The sequence below is a fragment of the Trachurus japonicus genome, chromosome 11, assembly GCF_045865225.1.
Source record: "Trachurus japonicus isolate A0001 chromosome 11, Traja_1.0".
Classification (NCBI taxonomy): Eukaryota; Metazoa; Chordata; class Actinopteri; order Carangiformes; family Carangidae; genus Trachurus; species Trachurus japonicus.
The window spans coordinates 2,009,716-2,025,014 of NC_140917.1; the positions used below are offsets into that span (position 1 = coordinate 2,009,716).

General features: G+C 40.1%; 2 protein-coding genes across 3 annotated transcripts in view; both read left to right on the forward strand.

The window, feature by feature from the left end:
- Positions 1-1,942, forward strand: part of rnf19b (ring finger protein 19B) — a 28,616-nt gene extending 26,674 nt beyond the window's left edge. The window contains exons 8-9 of the mRNA XM_085790649.1: positions 72-206; positions 1,501-1,942. Coding sequence (XP_085646775.1) covers positions 72-206; positions 1,501-1,927 — 562 coding nt within the window. The 3' untranslated portion in view covers positions 1,928-1,942. The remainder of the gene's footprint in view (positions 1-71; positions 207-1,500) is intronic.
- A 6,959-nt stretch (positions 1,943-8,901) lies between these two features.
- Positions 8,902-14,979, forward strand: ndufs5 (NADH:ubiquinone oxidoreductase subunit S5). 2 transcript variants are annotated; one of them, XM_085790289.1, is made up of 3 exons: positions 8,902-9,039; positions 10,310-10,532; positions 14,769-14,979. In XM_085790289.1, the coding sequence occupies exons 2-3, from the start codon at positions 10,317-10,319 to the stop codon at positions 14,871-14,873; spliced, it is 321 nt and encodes a 106-aa protein (XP_085646415.1). In that variant the 5' UTR covers positions 8,902-9,039; positions 10,310-10,316; the 3' UTR covers positions 14,874-14,979. The 2 variants fall into 2 exon arrangements, with proteins under 2 accessions (XP_085646415.1, XP_085646414.1); XM_085790288.1 differs by having other exon boundaries at positions 8,918-9,039; positions 10,313-10,532.
- The last annotated feature ends 320 nt before the right edge of the window (positions 14,980-15,299 follow it).

Genomic DNA, 15,299 nt, shown 5'->3' on the forward strand with positions numbered 1-15,299 from the left:
CTACGGCTCATTCAATCACTCAATCATGCTGACAGAAGTGTGTGTGTGTGTGTGTGTGTGTGTGTGTTCAGGCTGGAGGTCCAGGCGGGGGAGCTGGCTAAAGAGTCGGCCCAGAGAGAGACCGGCAGCCTGGGAGCCGGGAGCGACTGCGCCAGCACCAGAGGGATGGCCGGGTCCATCATCTCCTCCTACACGCTACCTGACAGGTCAGTCCTCCTCCTCTTCTTCTCCTTCTTCTCCTGTCTACTTCCTGTTTGCATCTTCCTATTTCACTCTCCGTGCTTCACGTCACGTTAATGAACCACATCAGAGTCTCAGAGCACGACAACGCTGCTAAAGGGAAACCTCAGTTCAGGTAGAAACAACATGTGGCTGCTGTAGTGGGGAAAACCTCCAAGAGTGTATTTTCCCAATACACTGCTAAAATCAAAATATGTCTGTTTTATAAATGATGATTTAAAGGAGGCAGATTTCAACTCGTATCAAGTATTTAACTGTCTCCTTCAGTAATAATAATGACAACAATTATAATGATCTGTATTTTTAAAAGTTTTTTGACAAAGTATTTTACAAAAACAGCAAACATATAAAATCAATCAAATAAGAATATTTCCAAGAAAAGAACAGATAAAACCATTAAATCAGCCAGGTGTATATATAACTTGTTACAAGATACTGTATTTATTAGTGAATCTATTTTACAAGCAAATAATAAACAACCCTAAATATAAAACAAACATTGTTACAGGAAATCAAGAGGGGAAAAATAGTGAATTTCAATTTTTATCAACAAAAATCTCAGTTTTCAAGCAGATTTTTGGAAACACGTTACATTCAAATCTCCATGTTTAATGTTTTGATTTTAAAAAAGCAGGTCAAAGGTCACTGAGGTGTTTTTTTTTATTTTAAACGTATATTTTTTGCTATTATTTTTATTTTTCACAATATACAATAATAATATTCAACAACAAAAATAACAATAATTGAAAAAAACACCAACAGATAGCAAGAAAATCACAAATTTATTGCTGAGAAGAAAACACTTTGATTTTTTTCTTAAACCTCATCATGAGCTCAGTCTGCACTGCAAAAACTCAAAATCTTTCCAAGAATATTTGTCTTATTTCTTGTCAAAACTAATCTCTTTCCACTTAAAATAAGACTCATCACCTAAAAATGAACTTGTTTTTAGATCATTTTCACTTGTTTCAAACAATTTTTCACTTGAAATAAGTAGAAAAATCTGCCAGTGAAATGCTTGTAATAAGAAAGAAAAACTTGCTCCACTATCAGATTTTTCTAGTTATTTCAAGTGAAAATATGCTTTAAAAAAAGGTTCTAAAAACAAGCTACTTTTTAATGTGATGAGTCTTATTTTAAGTATAATTTGATTTGTTTTGACTAGAAATGAGACAAATATTCTTGGTAAGATATTGAGTTTTTGCAGTGTGCGTTTTACCAACTCCATGATGAGTCTTTAAACGCCTCATGTCTCTGCAGGGAGTGCACCAACCTGGAGATCCAGGTGGACATCGAGACCAAACCGAGCCACCTCTGCCTGACCAGCGAGGAGGACCTGACCCCACCGCCGCCGCCACCATCCGCTGCCATGGCGACCGCCTCCGGAGGGGAGGAGCCTCAGGACTGCAGCTCGCGGCGCGGCGGCGCCCTGTCGCCGGGGGCGTCGATGGGGGAGGGGCTGAGGGACGTGACGCTGGCGCAGCCCGAGAGCATCCGCAGCGACCTGGAGATGTCGGACACGCAGTCGGACGACATCGCCGAGCTGACGTCGGACGACTGCGACTCGCCGCGCCCCAAGAGCTGTCGCCAAGGGCAACCGCAGCCCTGCAGAGCCCTCAACCCCCCCTCCCCCTCCACCCAAGGCCTTCACTGCCCCGCAGACAGCAGCCTCATCCTCTACGTCTGAGGATCGCACAACTGAACCAACCAACCAACCAACAACCCAACAAGACATTTCTCACATTTCCACCTGAACTCAGCGCTTTGCTTTTCTCTTCTTTTCTTTTCTTCACTGCAAGAACTCAAAATCTTTCCAAGAATATTTGTCGTATTTCTATTTCAAAGGAGGTTAAATGGAAAGCAACTGGACTTAGTTATTTGTCTAGGAAGACGTTTCACCTTCATCCAAGAGGCTTCATCAGACATGAGGGGTGAAACATCTTCCTAGACAAATAACTAAGTCCAGTTGCTTTCCATTTAACCTCCTTTGACCTGGACAAATGAGAATATGCACAGGCTTGTCGTATTTCTAGTCTAAACTAATCTCTTATCTCTTAAACTAAGACTCATCACCTAAAAATGAACTTGTTTTTAGATCATTTTCATTTGTTTCAAACAAATTTTCACTTGAAATCTGCCAGCACAAGCAGTTTTTTGTGCTTGTAGTTGTAATAAGAAAGAAAAACTTGATCCACTATCAGATTTTTCAGCTTATTTCAAGTGAAAATCTGCTTAAAAGAAATAAAAAAGTATCTAAAAACAAGCTACTTGTTAATGTGATGAGTCTTAATATAAGTATAATGAGATTTGTTTTGACTAGAAATGACATTTTGACTTGAAATAAGACAAATATTCTTGGTAAGATTTAGAGTTTTTGCAGTGTTTTCTTTTTCTTTCTTTTCTTTTCTTCTGTTTCTGTCATTTCTCATCCGCTGCTTCTGCGCCTCACCACCACGGACTTTAAAACGGTCTTAAAAAAAAAAACACACAGACGACGTTTGTTTCCTCTCGTCCGTCTGTCTGTCGTATCTTTCTACCTGTCAAATCTCCTCACAGAGTAAATTGTCAGGGCTCTACCTCTGAGATTTATAAGATAAGATGATGATTTTATGTTTACTCCTTGGTGCAAAATGCCTTGGCTACTTAAGCAAAAAAAAAAAAAAAAGAAAAAGAAAAGAAAGATTTAAAAAAAAAAGAAAAAGAAAACAAGAGGTACAAATTTTCCACAGGGAAAAAAAAAACTGATATCGTGAAACGAGGTGAAGCGTCACCAAGCACAGCAGAGAGAGACGGACGGAGGGATGGATGGATGGAGGGAAGATGTTTCTAACGACGTGTGAATGAATGTGGACTTTGTACTTATCAAACTATCGTGGCTTTATTTTCCTCTTCTTCTCCTCTATTTATAATCAGACGACCTGGAAATTGTATTATTTGCCGTGTGCATGATGAGTCTGCATGAGCCGAGCCTCGTGTGAAAGGAGGGAAAGGAGGAGGAGGAAGGAGGGAAGAGGAGCGAGTTCCTGTTGCACTGGTCAAAGTTAAAGTTTACGTGTATAAAGAGAGAGAAGCTGCACTTGAATCTGACTTTCTCTGCACAGACGAGGAGGAGGAGGAAGAGGAGGAGGAAGAGGAGGACTGGGGGAGGGGGAATCACAGATATATAACAGAGAGAGGTCTGACAGTGACGTGACCCGAGGACCCTGAAGGCATCACTGACACTTTCCATCCAGTAAAACAAAGTTCATCTCAAAAAGCGATTTAGAAACTTTCTATAATCTTCAGTTCTTTGAAGAAACACGTCCAACCTGCCTTCATACAGTAGTAACTTTACATTTATTAAAGGGATAGGGCAACATTTTGTCAAATTGGCCCATTGCCATAATCCCTATAGTCATAGCAGTAGGTTCATTACCTTTAATTGTCATTGGTGCAAGCTATTTTTAGAACGGCGGAGCAGAGCCGTGAGCTGCTCAGAGCTACGCTACAGAGGCTCATTATGGGATTTCTAATGGTTTCACCTCATCAAACTCATCAAATACACAATCCAACAACTCCACAACGCTCTGGTGGACAAGTTGTGAGCTGCACATTCACCACGCTATGAGATAATAACACAACGTTACCACACAGAGTTGTTTTAGAGGGAAATACAGAGACTGTTGATGAAAAACTGTCCCTGAAGGCAACATGCATCAGCGATTTTGCATGAATTTCCCTCTAAAACAACTCTGTGTGGTAACGTTGTGTTATTATCTCATAGCGTGGTGAATGTGCAGCTCACAACTTGTCCACCAGAGCGTTGTGGAGTTGTTGGATTGTGTATTTCAGTGGTTCCCAACCTGGGGGGCGGGACCCCCCAAGGGGGGCGCCAAAGATCCAGGGGGGGTCGCGAAGCCCTCTTGATTTTAAGAGGTTTAATAATTTTAATGTAATTAAAATGTTAAATAAATGAGTAGGCTAAGCATTTAATTCATATATGTGACAAAATCAACTAAATTCAAGGGCCACATTAAAAATGTATTTGTGTATTTAAATAGATAAACAAATACATTATAAGCCTATATCAATATGATTGAATATCAACAGTTTTAAAACATTAAATACGTAATATACAGCAGGGCAATATCAGGCACAATGAATTTGGAAAACAGCATGGAACAATGAGAAAAAACCTGTGTAAAATTACAACATATTTCTTCAGAACTTGTACTTTTAAAAACATACACAGGTTCTCCTGATTGTTTGTTCCATGCTGTTATTAAATTACTCAAATATAATAAAGTATTTCATGTAAAAGAAGTTATGATGTTCCTTATCTTGTTTTATTTTTCATCGGGGGGGGGGGGGGGGGGGGGGTCACCAAAGTTTTCAATGGTAAAAATATGGGTCCCTTAAGAAAAAGGTTGGGAACCACTGGTGTATTTGATGAGTTTGATGAGGGAAATGTGGAAATACCGCACAGCTCGCATCTCTGCTCCGCCGTTCTAAAAACAGCTTGCACCGACAATTAAAGGTAACGAACCTACTGCTATGACTATAGGGATTATAATGGCAATGGGCCAATTTGCCAAAATGTTGAACTATCCCTTTAAAACATAAATAAACAGTGATACAACTTCAGACTTAGATTTAGACTCAGTTACTATAATAGTAAAGTTAAATATAAAATAATATTTATAAACCTGTAAATAACTTTGGTTCATGTGAAAACAGTTCGACAAGAAACTGTTTTTATATTTTACTATTTTATATCTGAACACAATGTGTCGGTTTGAGTCACTGTGACATCTTACTGTCGTCATGGAAACAACACGGAAGATTTTCCTTAAAATCAGATTAACAGAAGAGTATACTGTATATCCTATCTAAAAAACAAAAAAAAATACTGAATCTTATGACCGTTGCTACATTTCTGAGGAAATGATCAATATCAATATTTTTTCTATTGATTAATTTCTATGAAAATATAAATATAGCCAAGTGCAACGGTTCAACAGTCAGGAATCAAAAACATGATGAGTTCACTGTCAATAAAATAATAAATCTTCTCTTTTTTTTAGTCAAAAAAGTATAAAAGTATCGACAGTTCATTGATAATCAAAGTAGTTGATTATTACTTAATTAATCAATAGGTGGACAAATAGTTTTAGCTGTAATTTGTGATCATTTTTCTAAAACTGGTAGGAAATTAACCAACAGACAGTGAACGCATCTTAAAGGGATAGTATCATTTTTTTAAAGTGGGGTTGTATGATCTACAAATAGCCCCTAAGTACTTTAATTGCAGTAGAAGACTCTCTGCACTCCTCCCGTTAGCAACGCCAGCCCATAATAGTCCTGCCCAGAGATTTACAACATACAGTGTTGTGAACAGACCCAAAGAAACGGCCTATTTTCACGGCCTAAAAGACGTTTTACGTGAATATTACGAAAATAGGCCGTTTCTTTGGGTCCATTCACAACAATGTATGTTGTAAATCTCTGGGCAGGGCTATTATGGGCTGGCATTGCTAACGGGAGGAGTGCAGAGAGTCTTCTACTGCAATTAAAGTACTTAGGGGCTATTTGTAGATCATACAACCCCACTTTAAAAAAAATGCTACTATCCCTTTAACCTCCACACACACACACACACTGGTCACCGTCAGACTTCTCTCTCTGGGTCGTTCAGGTGTGTGTCATGTGACTGGACCTGTGTGTGTCAGTGTGTGTATGTGTGTGTGTATGTGTATGTGTGTGTGTGTGTGTGTGTGTGTGTGTGTGAGACGCTGCCTTAGACACACTCACTGACCAACAACACGAACACACACACACACACACCTGACCGCTTTTAGTTTCTGACGTGTTAAACTGGCTGATCCCACTTGAACGGTGTGTGTGTGTGTGTGTGTGTGTGTGTGTGTGTGTGTGTGTGTGTGTGTGTGTGTGTGTGTGTGTGTGTGTGCGACTGCACTCCTGATGAATGTACTGTGTTTGTCCCACTGTGTTTTTTTGAATGAGCACTCGTGCACTTTATCTGAATTTTATCGTATTTATCTTTAGTTTTTCAGTTTTTTTTGTGTTTGTTGCTGTTCATCTGTTGCTCTGCGTCCGTGTTTACTTCACTGTCTGTGGTACAAACCAAAACTGATCACCTACCTACCAGAAGGCCTTTTCTGTTGTTGGATGTAACTCCAGAAGAGTTTGGCTCACAAAAAAGAAAAGGAAAAAAAAAAAAAAAAAAGTTTATCATTCAGTATTTTTAATTTCACACAAAATCCAAGTTGGTTTTTCTTGTTTTTTTTTATTTTTAACTCGATTTAATGATGCAAAGATGTAAATGTCTTGTTTTGTTTTTTTTAAATGTATTATATTGATGACTCGTCCTTTGGAGCCAAACACTTCACTTCTTGATGCCAATAAGCTTCTTAATCATCGTCACTAGCCTGACTCGTTCCTTAGCTTTGGAATCACCTCTGTGCTTCTGTTTCAACAAGGTTTGTTCCTTCAAGTTCAAGTCCACTGGGAATCGAACCTTTATTCTTTTTCTTTTCTTTTTTTTTTTTTTTTTTAAATGTTCATCTCTGAGTAGCTTTATTATGGATTCAGCTGCTTCTGTAAACCTGACAGTGCTTCGTTCGGTCTGCACTCTGCACACTCACCACTTGTTTCTGCCTGCCTGTGAGAAAACACACGAATGTACCACGGACGGAAAAAGAAAAAAGACAAAACTAAACAAAACCAACCCCCAAAACTTCCTGGACAAGTCTGATGAGTCTGACTGAGTGTTAAAGGGAGAAGGAGAAGAGCGCAGGTGTTCCCGTCTTTATTTGAAAAAAAAAAGGTTTTATTAGAGTAAATAGATAGCAATATTTAAGTGTTATAATTCTGTTGGTGTGTTTCCTGTCTCTGGTGGAGCTCGGCCTCGGTGGAGGTCGAGTCGACCACGTGCAGGAAGAAGACTGTGAGAGACCAGTTGTGGACATTTTGAGGGGGAAAAAATAAAAAATAAACACAATCTGATGTTGCACCAAATCAACGAGTCGTCATTTTTATCAGGACAGATGATGATGATGATGATGAGAAAATAGAAATGAATGAAGAAAAGTTATCCAGTAATTTGACTTGACTCAGCGACCTGATAGACAGACAGGTAGGTGGTAGTAGCAGTAGCAGAAATAGTAGTAGTAGTAATTTCTTTTTTTTTTAATTCACATTTTAATTTTACAACATATAACAAAAAAAAACATTACGTACAATGTACTTAGAAAACCATTGTGCCAACATTTCCCCAGTGGGCTTAAGTTTCTGTCTATACACAAGGAGTCATATACTTACTGGCTATTACAGTCTCTCTAAAGGTGCATTCCTCTCACTTAAATATTTTTTTAATAAGTATCCAGGGTCCATCTGATCTGATGTTGCACCAAATCAACGAGTCGTCATTTTTATCAGGAGAGATGATGATGATAAAATAAAATGAATGAAGAAATATTAAAAGCAAGTTATCCAGTAATTTGACTTGACTCAGAGACATGATAGACAGACAGATAGGTGGTAGTAGTAATAATATGAATACTAGTAGTAGTAGTTATAATAGTAGTAGTGGTAGTAATAGAGTTTAGAGTTCTTTATTGTCAAGGGGAAATTTGATGTGCAATGTAAAGGGAAACAATACAAGATGACAATCATAACAATAAAAACTAAAGTCACAGCAGTAATGGCCATAGAAATAAAATTGGGTAAAATGGCACAAGTAGTAGTAGTAGTAGAAATAGCAATAGTAGTAGTAGTGGTTGTGGTATTAATAGTAGCAGTAGAAGAAATAGTAATAGTAGTAGTAGTAGTAGCAGTACTAGGGCCGTTGCTAGGAATTCTGGGCCCCCTTAAAGAATACTAAAGTGGGCCCCCTCCCCCTAACTTTTCCAGTTTTTTTTTCTTAGACTACGTATGTATTATCATTTTTTATTCAGCCTTCTTTGTTTTGATGCTAATGCAGCATTACTATGAGTAGTCAGGGTCTTATGCAGAATAAATCAGTCATACAAAGATTAGACTACTGGGGTTTTTTATGGGCCCCACTGGGCGCTGGGCCCCTAGAGTTATCATCACCTTTCTCCCCTATACAACGGCCCTGAGTAGTAGCCTAGTTGAAATATAGAAATAGTATTAGTAATAATAGTGGTATTTATAGTAGAAGTTGTTGTAGTAGTAGTAGTAGTAGTAGTAATGGTAGTCGTGGTAATAATCTTAGTAGTAGTAGTGGTAGTGGTACTAGTAGTAGTAAAAATAACAGTAATAGTAGTAATAGCAGCAGTAGTAGTATTAATAGTAGCAGTTGTAGTAGAATAGGTGTAGTAGTAGTATTGTTATATTATTAATTGTAGCAGCGGCAGTAGAAGTCGTTTTTTTAATAAGTTTTTATTTACTTATTTATTAGGTTTGTTGAGGAAGAAGGAGAAAATAAATGTTGAAACCATAATTCCACAAGAACTTCAACTGATGTTTGTTTGTTCACAAAATCATTATTCAGGAAAGATAAATAATCCAGACTGTCTTTCAGCTCTTAGAACGAATATTTACCATGATATTTACATGTATAATAATTATCTTTATGGCTAAAACTACAGTTCTGAGTCCTGATCACCGTACTCCAGTCCAGGTGGCGGCGCCACTGAGCCAACACGCTGTTTCCCAGCTGCCGTAAAGCAGCAGCAGCAGCCGCAAGAGGAAGAAGAGAAGAAGTGGTGTCGCGCTGAGCCGTAAAGCAGGACGTGTGGAGTCGGAGGAAGGTTAAAGCGAATCCAACAAAACTCGGTAAATATGAAGATTTATCATCATTTTATCACCAAACTGAGTTAATTTATCCTCCGCTGAGTTAACGTTGTTTTAAAGCGGTGGTGCGTTCACGGTCCGTGGGTTAAACAGCGGTTAATGAGAGCGGCCCGTCGTTAGCATGAACACACTGTCATTGAAGGAGACTCAGGATCGATACTGATTATTACTGTTAAAATCAAACCTGATCACAAACTGGTCCAACAGATAATCAGTTAGTTTATGTATATTCAGATGTTATTGTTTAGATAACTGTGCAGTAAAGTGATTTAGTGTTTACAGCTGTGTAGCTACGGGAAGCTAACCGGCTAATAACACAGTAAATGTTTGTGTCTGTACTGATCAATAAAATGTAAAATCAGTTTCCTCTGATCAATAGTTTAGTTCAAGTTTAACAAGAAGTCACAGATCTGCTTCATTTAACCTTTAAAACCGCTGTGACACATTTTATAAAAGAGGATAAATGAGTAAATGTCATTTAATTCTGTTATAAATTGAATTTGTTTATAGTTCCCATTAACAGTCACTTCACAACCATCTTAGTTTGTTAGTTTACTTTCTCCTCTGCAGTTAAAGGGGTATTCCTTTCTATTTTATTTATATTAACTTGTTTACATCCTCTTATTTATGTCTGTGCTTTTATTTGACTATATCAATCAGGTAAATAATCCTATAATTATTCCACTTCATTCTTTAAACATCCAAACAACAGTTAATTAGAGATGTGGTCATTGTTTTGTTTTACAGTAAATCCAATTAAAACTTATGACCAGAGGTCATGAAGACACAGCTTCTGAATTAATTGTTAAAAAACAAAACTATATTATCACATCATACTACATAATGTTACATATTTTATTGATCTATTGATCCCACATGTGGGAAATTCACTTTGCAACAGTAGCAAAGAAGTAAGGAATAAAAATATAAACACGTTGCTATGTACAAGAATATATGTAAAACAAAAATAAGTACTGTTACGTACAAAAAAAGTGTATGTAGGATACATATTGGTTGATCAGAAGTATTGCACAGTGGACATGAATACAAGTAAATGTACAGTTTGTGTGAACTGAGCAAAGTAAAATACATAAAGATAAATTATGCAAAAGGAAAGAAAACTTATGCAAAGGTGACAGATCAGTCATGCAATAATATTGTGACATTAAATATAATTAATGTGTTGTGTAATAACCTGATTGATCCAGTAAAGACTCATCCATCATGCTCTTGTCCCCTCCTCCTCCTCCAGCAGCACCATGCCGTTCGTAGACGTGCAGTCGCGGCTGGGCATCAACCTGGACCGCTGGCTGCTGCTGCAGAGCGGCGAGCAGCCCAACAAGCGGGCGTCTCGCTGCCACGCCTTCGAGAAGGACTGGGTGGAATGCTCCCACGGCATCGGACAGACCCGCGCCAAGAAGGAGTGTCGGCTGGAGTTCGAGGATTTCTACGAGTGCATGCACCGGCAGAAGACGGTGAGAAGGGAGGAGGAGGAGGAGGAGGAGGAAGAGGTTTAAAGGGATAGTTCAACATTTTGGCAAATTGTCCCATTGCCATAATCCCTATAGTCATAGCAGTAGGTTTGTTACCTTTAATTGTCGGTGCAAGCTGTTTTTAGAACGGCGGAGCAGAGCCGTGAGCTGCTCAGAGCTACGCTACGGAGGCTCATTATGGGATTTCTTGGTTTCCCTCATCAAACTCATCAAATGCACAATCCAACAACTCCACAACGCTCTGGTGGACAAGTTGTGAGCTGCACATTCACCACGCTATGAGATAATAACACAACGTTACCACACAGAGTTGTTTTAGAGGGAAATACAGAGACTGTTGATGAAAAACTGCCCCTGAAGGCAACGTGCATCAGTGGTTTTGCATGAATTTCCCTCTAAAACAACTCTGTGTGGTAACGTTGTGTTATTATCTCATAGCGTGGTGAATGTGTAGCTCACAACTTGTCCACCAGAGCGTTGTGGAGTTGTTGGATTGTGTATTTGATGAGTTTGATGATGAGGGAAACCAAGAAATCCCATAATGAGCCTCCGTAGCGTAGCTCTGAGCAGCTCACGGCTCTGCTCCGCCGTTCTAAAAATAGCTTGCACCGACAATTAAAGGTAACGAAGCTACTGCTATGACTATAGGGATTATGGCAATGGGCCAATTTGCCAAAATGTTGAACTATCCCTTTAAAAAGGCCTGAATACAGATAAAGCAATGAATGTCAGTGTAATAAAAGAAATCAATGTACCATTAGAGGGAGGAAACAGAATCTGCTTTGTTAAAGATTTGATGTCTTTTATTAATAAATCTGTCTCAGTTACCGGCAGCTGGAAGAAAAACTGAAATCAGATCTCTCTGCGCTGAGAGTCTGATCGATCCGTAACTAAGAAAACTAAACCAGCTGTTCACGTTCTCTCATGTCATTATTTTATGACGCTGACGTCTGGTGGAAATCTTAAAAAACAAACAGATTTTTACTCAAATGTCATGAAAAAGTCAAAAATCAAAACCAACCAAGAGGAAAATGTGAAATGTGAAACAGTTTTGCTGCTGATTGAACTTTTATTGCTTCAAATTGAACGTTTGTTCCACAAGCAAACTAAATAAAATGTGAAGGTTAAATACATTTCACTTATTTCAGACAAACATATTAAAGTTAAACGGCCTCAGGTTAGTTTGATTGATGCGGCGCGAAGAGGAAGAGAAACAGAGTGAAAACTAAACAGTCGTGTTTTCAGAAAGAGAAACAACGTCCGAGTCGAACTGTGTGACAGATGTCAGAATTACACTGAGTTCAGCTGTTATCAGAGTGTGTGTGTGTATGTGTTTAAGTGTGTGTGTGTGTGTGTGTGTGTCAGCAGAGCTCAGACTGACTGACACTCTGAGTGAATGTGCAGCAGCAGCAGAAACGTCGTCGTCGTCGGTAACGAAGCTGCTGAGTGAAGATGAAACGAACTTCAGGCCGTCGTGTTCGTCTCCGTCAGTTCAGATCAGAATGAATCCACCTCAAATAAAAAACCTCCAGGTCCTGTAGAAAGGGTTAGTTTAGACCTTTAAAGGGATAGTTCAACATTTAGTCAGATCCTCCTCTCACCATAATAATCCCTATAGTCATAGCAGCAGGTTCATCACCTTTAATTATTGGTGCATGTTGTTTTGAGATCGGCGGGGCAGAGACGTGAGCTGCTCAGTGAACGGCACAGGACCCCTGTCCCTCATCAAACTCATCAAATACACAATCCAACAACTCCACAACGCTCTGGTGGACAAGTTGTGAGCTGCACATTCACCACACTATGAGATAATAACACAACGTTACCACACAGAGTTGTTTTAGAGGCAAATGCAGCCGGAACTACATTATTCCAGACACGGCTGCTGGGCGGAGGGATTTCAAAAGCGCAAAGTAGTCCCATGTATTCGCTTCATGTGTCGTAATGTTACATAATTATACATGATTATCTCATAGCGTGGTGAATGTGCAGCTCACGATCTCAAAACAACTTGCACCGATAACAAAGTAGGTTCAATAAAGGTGATGAACCTAACTGCTGTGACTATAGGGATTGTGTTGAGGAGAATCTGCCAAAAATGTTGAACTATCCCTTTAACCACTGAACTCTAATCAGTGTGTCCTTCTGTAGCAGATTTGCAGGGACTCTCCTCAGGAGTTTACGAGGCCAAATCAGTGTTTTTGTGAGGTCACTGTGACCTTTGACCTTTGACCTTCGGCCACCGAAATCTACTCAGTTCAACCTTGAAACCTCGTTAACGTTTGTGCCGGATTTAAAGACGTTTAGAGACGTCGTGTCCATGACAACAGGACGGACAGAGATGGAGACATGGGCTGTATTCGAAACCGCATACAATACTGCTAGTACTACGTACTGATTTGGCCAGAATGTAGTATGTAGTATGCAGTATGCGAACAAAAGCAAAATCTGCAGTATGTGAAAAGTTCCCGGATGTCGTACTGATTCGGAAAATATCTCCAGCATCTGACCAGTCTACATCGCCTACTGTATCCCACAATGCAATGCTCCCCTGACGTCTAACCGTAACCAAAGACGGTAGTGTAGCCGTGTACCGTAACTATAGTTTAATAAAATAAAACTTAATGCAGACTGATCAGTTCATTGTAAAATATTTATTAATTTGTGTAAATGTGGTGATTTCTGTACGTAACGTTAGGCTCCAGAGCCCCGAGGCAGCGCTGCTCTTCTGTCCAATACACACAGGAAGCTTCACTTTACATTCAAACAAACTAATGCGACTGCCACAATTGTTAGATTTCATCAATGAGACCAACATTTATCTCTTAAAAATAATTTAACCAGCCGGTGGTAAACCTCTAAAAACCTGCGGGTAAGTTAATTAGCGACCATTTTCTCCCCCCGGGATGAGGACGGAGGTTGGCCGGCCGAGCAGCTCTGCAGACCGGCTGCTGTCTCTGTGATGTCCCGGTCGCTGCGGAGCTTCACTTCTCTGAAAAACATCGGAGCAAACTTTTAAACAGCCGTCGTTTGGATCAACTGGCCGTAGATTTGGGATCTAAACAGTTACTTTCTTGCATGAAAAAATATTAAAACGTAATAAAGTTACCGTATTGACCCGAATATAAGACGATATTTTTTCCGTCAAAAAAAGTCTGAAAAAGACGGGTCGTCTTATATTCGGGGTCTAGATATTTATATATGCAAATCAGCGGGTGACATCAAACAACGTCTGTCCAAGCAAGTCAGGGCTTTTCTTCCTCTCACACTCACACACACCAGTGACCTGGAGAGATGCAGCTGCGTCTGAGAGGACGATTACGCGTGTGTGTGTTGCCCCTTCGCCACACAGCAGAGCGCTGCCACACAGTTACAGCTCAACTCGACTCGGTTTAGGTCATTTTAATCACAGCTGACTCCTTCACAGTTCCTCCGGGGGCGGGGACCGGGGTCGTCATATCACAGCGGCTACGGCCGCGTTGTCCCCGGGGACAGGGACACACCGGACGCGGAGGCGCCGAATAGCTGCGAAGCGCCGAGAAGCTGAGCCCGTTTCCTTTCGGGGCTCATGTTAAACGATGGTGTCGTTCAAACCAGACGTCCTGCAGTGATCGTTTCGGTGTCTGGTCTATTTTGTGCGCGAGCTGCGAGCGATTGCGTCAGGCCGGGCAGGTCAAACAAAGAAACACGAGAGAATCCGCTCAACTTTCAAAATCAAAACAATTTTCAAAATAAAACACCGCAATTGATGCGCGTGCCTTTTTGTGTAAACAGAGCGCAAGAGAGATGGACACACACCTACACACATTCAGAGAGATCAATGGGCGCTACAATCTACCAGAACGTTATTTCACAGATACTGAAAACATGATTTTAAAAAGATTATTTTTTTCTTTGATTTTGTCTGAAAAAGGTATTTTTCCAAAGACAGGTCTTGAAAAAGGGGGGTCGTCTTATATTCAGGGTCGTCTTATATTCGGATCAATACGGTACTTAATAACAGCGCTAGAGCGGGAAATAAAACAGCTTTTAGCCTGTTTTACAGCTACCGCTACCGGTTGCCGTGAAATGCATTCTGGGAAACTATGTATGCAGTATACAGTACATACTAACGCAGTATGTAGTCGGCAGTACGGTGGTATGTGGTTCCGAAAACAGCCACGGACTCAGCCTTCATGTTCTAACTTCTCCTTCTTCTTTATCTCCTTCTTCCTGCAGCACGAGCGGCTGCACGCCATCCGTAAGCAGCGCGACAAGATGGTGAAGGAGGGGACGTACACGCCGCCGGCCTGTCACTCAGGCAAAGAGGACCAGTCGCCATGACGACCAGACCTGTGTCGCTCTGCCGCTGTTGTGTATAGTAACTCAGATATCACTATTTCCTGTTCGCCTGTACAAGTTTGCAAATAAATGTTATTATCACCCCCAACCCTCCTCCTCCTCGTCTTCTTTTCCTTCTGTCGTCGTCTCAGAAAAATATTTGGTTGGAAAATATTTAGATTTAATTTCAACGAATGGGTTTTTAAACACCTTTTTTTTTTTAAAGCAGGTGAAAAGAAACATGAGTTGTGACGAGAGAAACCAGCGGATTAAAAACAACAAAAACTGGTCTTTACATTAAAGGGATAGTTAAACATTTTGGCAAACTGGCCCATTGCCATAATCCCTATAGTCATAGCAGTAGGTTCGTTACCTTTAATTGTCGGTGCAAGCTGTTTTTAGAACGGCGGAGCAGAGCCGTGAGCTGCT

What these genes read in the sequence shown, in the direction of transcription:
- ndufs5 (XM_085790289.1), top strand. Translation starts at nt 10,317, where the DNA reads ATGCCGTTCGTAGACGTGCAGTCGCGGCTGGGCATCAACCTGGACCGC. An exon ending in GCATGCACCGGCAGAAGACG is followed by an intron (nt 10,533 to 14,768) that starts GTGAGAAGGGAG and finishes TTCTTCCTGCAG; the next exon opens with CACGAGCGGCTGCACGCCAT.